Here is a 6788-nt window from a genome sequence, read left to right as displayed (position 1 = left end):
CAAAAATAATTTAGTAACATAAATTATTTAATTTTTAATAAAATAATATGAGTAAAGGTACATAAAAAAAGATTAAATAAAATTTATTATTTTAACTATGTTAATTATACTTTCTTAATTTATATAAAAATAAAAAGCAAGGTATAACTACTGTAAGTTCGAATTTATGTGAAAATGAATTTAACAATAATCATATTAAACATTTCTATCTAAGGCTTCATTTATTTTGCTAAAAACAACTTGTATATGAATAAAAATATTTTCCAAGTATAAAAATATTTTTCATTATTTGATTAGAATATTAAATTAATAATATGTGTTTATTTTATGTATTATATATGTATAAGTATGTTTATTTTTTATAATATTATTAAAATTTAAAAAATAAAAAATAATTTTTTCTTTTAAAAAATAAAAATAATTTTTCTTAAAAACGATTTAATTTTCTCTTTGATCATAAAAATATTTTATATTGATCAATTTTTTTGAATGTCTCAAACGTCAGAAAATACAAAAAATATTTTCTAAAAAAATATTTTTCATAAAATAAACAAAACCTAAATTTATATATTTTTTTATATAAAATTTAATTAATTATAAATATATTTTAATATAAATATTTAATTTAATAATTATTAAATTTATTTTTATATAAATTTAAATTTATAGTAAATATATCAATAAAAATAAATTGATCTTTGTGTAGTATTTTTCAAGTCACAAGGCAATTTAATGTGAAAAGTTAATTGATTTCTGTTTTTGTCAAAGAAAAGTTAATTGATTTCTGTTTTTGTCAAAGAAAAGTTAATGGATTTCAATCCTATCATTTCACAAAAATGAATGGATAAAAAAAATTAATGCATTAATGAAAAGTGATTATTGATACCTTTGTAATCTAAAATATTCAAAACACACAGGCAGCCCATTTTTTTTCTCTTCCTCCCATCTTCTCTTCATCATCTCCACAAAATTCTCTTTTTCCAATTTTTTCTGCACAAATAATCAAATATATATTTGGGCAGCTCAAGGCATGTATAATTTAATTGTTTCACTTTAGATCCCTAATTAAAAAAAAAAAATCAATCAATCACTTTAGCTCAATAGTAAATATATTAATCGCAATTGATCTGACGGCTACATACCTCAGAAACAATGTAAACAAATAGTCCTTGTATCACCGTACCAAAACCATTACTTGCTGGCACAAGCAAAGCAACCTGCGCACAAATGAAAACAGCCATTACAACTTACAAGAAAGAAAGAAGAAGACTTTAGAGCTTCCTTTGTCTCTCTGCAATCTCTCCTTTCCCTTTTCTCGCTCTCCATATCTATACTCTTCCTTCCTATACCAAAACGTGTAACTTCGGATCTAATACAATCTTCCCTTTAATCAATTTCCAGGTATTTCTTCTCCCTCCTTGTTTCTCTGTCATCTGGGTGCGTCTGTAGAGTAGTGATTGTTATCTGCGATTTTGTGTTTTTGAGGCTGTGCATTGATGATTTATAGGAGAATTTGTTTTTGGGATTATTGGGTTGCAAATGGAATCGTCTTCAAGTCAGCCAGAGTTTGACTACTTGTTCAAGCTGTTGTTGATTGGGGATTCTGGTGTGGGGAAGAGTAGTCTGCTATTGAGTTTCACTTCCAAGACTTTTGAGGATCTCTCTCCTACAATTGGTGAGCTTACCTTTTTCCTGTTATCTTCCCTAAATTTTATCTGGGTCGTTTCAATTATTCTGTGTTAATTGAAATGTAATTTGAAATGACATGCTTTAGTGCTGCTTGATTTTCCCATGCGCTGAGGAAACAGGAAATGGTACTTTTTGAGAGAGTTTATGCATCTTCATGAACGCTATTTTCACATGACAAGTAGAATTGTAGAACATAACTTGGAGTAGTGGGGCTTATGCCCCCACAGGAGTAGAATTATGCTTAAATTGCAATAGTGGGGCGTTAATATACTATTTATGCTCTATGTGCACTTTGAGCGTATGTGAAGTTAGTGCCCATCTTCAATGGATATCATGCATTTGGGAAAGAGAAATATATTGTCTTTTACATCATTGATATAATCCTGGTTTCAGAGTATCAACATTCCATTTGTGGGATTACAAAGAAGCACCTTGATTGATTTTAAATTTTGCTAAATTTTGTAGGTGTGGATTTTAAGGTAAAGCATGTTACCATAGGTGGGAAAAAGTTGAAACTTGCAATTTGGGACACAGGTAATACTTTGTTTCTTAATGATTTATTTCCTGTAATATTTATTAAATCTTGTTTGTATGTCTCTTGTTAATTTATAATCCTCTATTTGTCTTGGGATAAAAATAGCGGAACTTCTTCAATAGGTTTTTATGCTCTTAATATGATGCTGTAATTCAGAGAGCTGATTTTCCATAGTTGATATATCATTATTGACCTAAATTGTGGATTAGGGAGTAGCAGTTTCTCATTTGATTGAAATGTTTCTCCTCCAAGAATGATGAATTAATAGAAGAGCTTAACGGCTTACTCTTTATTATTGAAAGATGCTGATTATAAGGAGAGAAATGAGGTTCTCAATATTTTTGGCCATGCTGTTTTTCTTTATTCTAATTATGTACAGCTTCAATCCTTTTCTCAATAATGTGAATTCTTTATCTGTTATGGGAGTATGGTTTAGCTGTTAGCAAGCATTAGCCATGCTTTGGTTAGTAAAGGCTAATTTTATGATTTGTTTCATTTTGCAGCTGGACAGGAGAGATTTAGAACGCTTACTAGCTCTTACTACAGAGGAGCTCAAGGGATAATAATGGGTACTTGGTTTCACTTAATTTTCCTCTTCCTCATGTTGTTACCTTGTACTTTGCCAACTATTATATGTTTGTTCTCTTGTTTCTATGGAAGAAATAATAATATACCCCATTCCATCTTGAATGATGCTAAAAGTTCTCCATTATAAATATTTCGTTTTACAGCTTCTCCACATTTACAAGTGGAGGCGACAGTAATTGCATTAGTTTTTTTACAGCATTGACACGTCTATTCTTGCCGAGGAATTAGCATCTTTGTGTAGATTTACTCACTTCAATTTCATGAATAATTAATGTTGTCAGAGTTTTAGAGATACAATCGTGTTAATTGTAAATAATTACCTATAGCTGTGTTAAAATTATATCACAAAATTTTGGGAGCGTCTGAGTGGTTGTTTTTGTAGTACTTATCTTATGTTTCTCTAACTTCAAGATTGTTCTTGGGAATTGGTGCAGTATATGACGTAACAAGACGAGAAACATTCACAAATCTGTCTGATATATGGGCTAAGGAAATTGATCTATATTCAACAAACCAGGATTGCATCAAGATGCTAGTTGGTAATAAAGTTGATAAGGTACATTCTACCAAAGCTAAAATCATTGATGTAAATTAAATTTATTTTATATACAGTGAATTTAGTAAATTTGATGCCATTTTTGTGGGCTAGATTATAGTTATTAAAGGGGCAACACAGCATGCGCTTGAGCAAGGTGAATAGCAAACGTAAAAAATAAATAAATAAATAAAAATCCATAAAAGTCAAATAAATATGAATATTCCATCAAACTTTAAATAACATGAAATTAAAAAATAATAATAACTAAAAGCACTCAAGTAATAATAATTTTGCAATCCAAATAAAATAAAAATAAACTACGAAAAGTTTAAACTAATATATTGAAACTTGAATAATCTGTTAATGTCTCAAAACTAAAGTTAAGCAATTATAAACACTTCAGCTTCCTGATACTCATTTTCATAATCAATATCTTCATCTTCTTTATCTTTAAGAACTAAAGGAGTATTAGTTTTCAAGTTAGTGGATAATGTTTTTCCTTTTTTTTTTTTGGGTATATATCTTGAAATAGGTTTAGATGTAACATTTTTTTTTCTCAAAGATAACAAGAGAGTGGTAGTGTTGAAAATGGAAATATGAGAGTTTTGCAATATTGGTTGTACTGGTTTGATAAGATTTTAATGACTAGTTATCACTAGTGATACTAATGCGGAAAACTTTTTAGTTCATCAATATAGGATTTTAATACATCAACAAATATCAAGTTTAAGTGTTAGTACTTTTTGCTAATGGAAGTACTTGCCAAAGGTGCATATAAAGAAGGCATGCCTTTGTAGAGTCTTGTGCCTAGAACAAAGGCGCATAGACACATAAAGTGCTAGGGTTGGAGCCTGGTGATCCTTGAGCCTTAGAGCCTTGAGCCTCAGGCGCGCCTTTAATAACTATGGGCTAGATGTGGACAAATTAGTACCTTTTCAGCATTTGCAATATCACTCCAGTTCTGATATAATTCTATTTTGTGTTATGATCTTATTTAGATCAACTGCGTCAAAATTTTCTTATATTGCAATGGCTTTATCCATGTCTGTGCATATCTTTTGCAGGAAAGTGAAAGGGTTGTCACCAAAAAGGAGGGGATTGACTTTGCCAGGGAATATGGATGCCTGTTCCTTGAATGTAGTGCAAAAACTAGAGTCAACGTGGAGCAATGCTTTGAGGAACTTGTTTTAAAGGTAAATCAAATGCTAGCTTTTTCCTTTATGTTTCCTTTGTTATACTAGTTTGTTTTGGGGTTTATCTAGCATTTCTCTTTGTACTTACTTGAGTATTCTATTGGGGGGAAAAGAAAATTCATCTCCTTCTATTAAAGTAAATGGTGATGGTCTACCTCTTCTCTTGCTCATTGCTGTTTCTGAAATAATACTGATGACGATGGGGATATTATATTGAAATGCAGATTTTAGAAACACCAAGTCTGTTGGCTGAAGGCTCTAGTGGTGTGAAAAAGAACATCTTCAAAGAGAAACCTCCACAGGATGTTCCAACAAGTAGTTGTTGCTCATGGTGATTACATACTATTGTTCTTGCTACCCTTGTTGAAGAAGTTACCTCTGATTCCCCTTCGATATGATCATCCTTGGACCGTGAACTATACGTTAGTTACAAAATGGCAATGTTTGATGTGATTTTTATGTTCTTCTTCTTTACATGGGCAGATTAATGTATCCTTATCATGTCATGGCACATGGATTTCTCTTATTTCTCCTATGCCCATTCTTTTAAAAATGAAGTGAATTGAACGACACCATCTTATTCAAGCCTGTAAATCAAAATAGAATTACAATTATTTTTTTATTTTTTTTATTTAGCTTAAATATAAAACTCATTAAGATGTTAAATGTTGTATCATGGCTTTCCAAGCTCTTGAGCAAAATAGATAGAAAATAAATAAAATAAATCTCGTTTTTTTATTTAAATATTAATAGAGGAAAAAATAAAGAGAAATAGAAGAATTGAAAAAAAAAATATTTTTCAAAATGTTATTTATATTAAAATTATTTAATATTTTTGAATATATAAAAATATAATAAATATTCTGTCTTTCAACTTAATAATATAATTATATTTTTTTATTTTAAAAATTTATTCAAACAACATAAATTTACTTTAATTTTTTTTTCTATAATTTATTTCCCTAAACAAATTCTCTTCATTTCCCTCGAGCATACAAATTTCAAACAATTTCTCTTCATTTCCTTAGATAAATTAGGGATTCAAATTTCAAACAAAGACGGCAGCGGCAAATAGGAGAACAGCCATTATTCCGTCGGCGTACTTGACAAATAGATTCTGCTTCAGTCGCTGCTCCGCCTCCACCTCCACCTTCACTCTTTACCTCTATTGCTGATTTTCCTTTTGATTGCTCTCTTCAGCGCTGGTGGTTTCAGGTTCCTAAATTGTGCGCTTCTTTATTCTTCTGATCAAATTCAGTATTTACTACTTTTGATGGCCACTCTTTTTGTTTCACTCGTTCTGCTGATGCATACGCTGTTTATTTCAGTAGTTACTATTTCTGTCTACTCCTGTAGGCCTTTCTTTATATGGTGCTTTTTAAGTTCATTTCTATTTGATTATTCGTATTCCCTTGACTTAGAGGCTGTTAGTTTCGTGATTATGGGCTGATTAGGATATTCGAAATGTTGAATGTTCACTGCTTTGTGGTTGCGGCAATGATAATATATGAAATGTGGTATCCTCTGTGGTTTCTTTTTCTAAATTGATGCAAAGTTACTGCTTTGCATCTGATTTATAGGGATAGCAAGTGTAAGCTTAGAAAGGTACAGCAGCACAGGAATGGGTTTTTCAAATTCAAAAGATAATACAGCCAATTTGGTATTGAAACAAAATTTGAAGCGCAAATTTTGCGAATTTCATTTTTTTTCTCCCTCTCAATAGTTCAATAAGGTTACTTTTTGAGCAGCTTACAAGCTAGTCAGTTGTTTGTGTTCTTATTAGTCTATGAATTTACTAATAACTACTGAAAAATTTGAAAATGGTGGAGAATATTTAAAATGCAAATTATGGGGAAGCTAGTTGAAGAAGATGAGTGATACATATATTTTGCATAGTCATTTAGGTTTAATTTCATAGCCATTTTATTTGATTATTAGTCACTTTTAGCTAATTTCATTAGTTATTTAGATAGTTTTTCATATTTGTCAATTTTTGGATTAATTTGTAATTTTACTTTGTTTTGTAGTAAAATGGTGTTTTTGAAGGACTAAAAAAAATTTTACTTTTGAGGAGTGATTTTCACAGCCAAAGATGTCAAAAACAAGTTTCAAAGTTGAAGTATGCATTGGCCAAATTGCGCATAACTTACCGCATAAGTTACGCAGTTCTGCATAAGGAGAAAAAACAATGTCCCAAACACCTACTGAAATCTGCATAAGTTGCCGCATAACTTATGCAGATTCG

At 30.2% G+C, this 6788-nt stretch overlaps 1 protein-coding gene across 1 annotated transcript; it reads left to right on the top strand.

Moving 5' to 3' along the window:
* The first annotated feature begins 1213 nt into the window (after positions 1 to 1213).
* LOC110645411 (ras-related protein RABC1) lies at positions 1214 to 5128 on the top strand. Its single transcript, XM_021798568.2, has 7 exons — positions 1214 to 1401; positions 1508 to 1675; positions 2155 to 2223; positions 2728 to 2793; positions 3247 to 3368; positions 4415 to 4543; positions 4768 to 5128. The coding sequence occupies exons 2-7, from the start codon at positions 1540 to 1542 to the stop codon at positions 4876 to 4878; spliced, it is 633 nt and encodes a 210-aa protein (XP_021654260.1). The 5' UTR covers positions 1214 to 1401; positions 1508 to 1539; the 3' UTR covers positions 4879 to 5128.
* Positions 5129 to 6788: the final 1660 nt, after the last annotated feature.

Source organism: Hevea brasiliensis, chromosome 12 (assembly GCF_030052815.1).
Source record: "Hevea brasiliensis isolate MT/VB/25A 57/8 chromosome 12, ASM3005281v1, whole genome shotgun sequence".
Classification (NCBI taxonomy): Eukaryota; Viridiplantae; Streptophyta; class Magnoliopsida; order Malpighiales; family Euphorbiaceae; genus Hevea; species Hevea brasiliensis.
This window is presented reverse-complemented; position numbering and strand designations above follow the sequence as displayed.

Excerpts from the sequence above, each read along its gene's own strand:
- LOC110645411 (XM_021798568.2), top strand. The coding sequence starts at position 1,540 with ATGGAATCGTCTTCAAGTCAGCCAGAGTTTGACTACTTGTTCAAGCTG. Across the intron at positions 2,224-2,727 it reads ACTTGCAATTTGGGACACAG|CTGGACAGGAGAGATTTAGA; the intron begins GTAATACTTTGT and ends TTCATTTTGCAG. Across the intron at positions 2,794-3,246 it reads AGCTCAAGGGATAATAATGG|TATATGACGTAACAAGACGA; the intron begins GTACTTGGTTTC and ends GAATTGGTGCAG.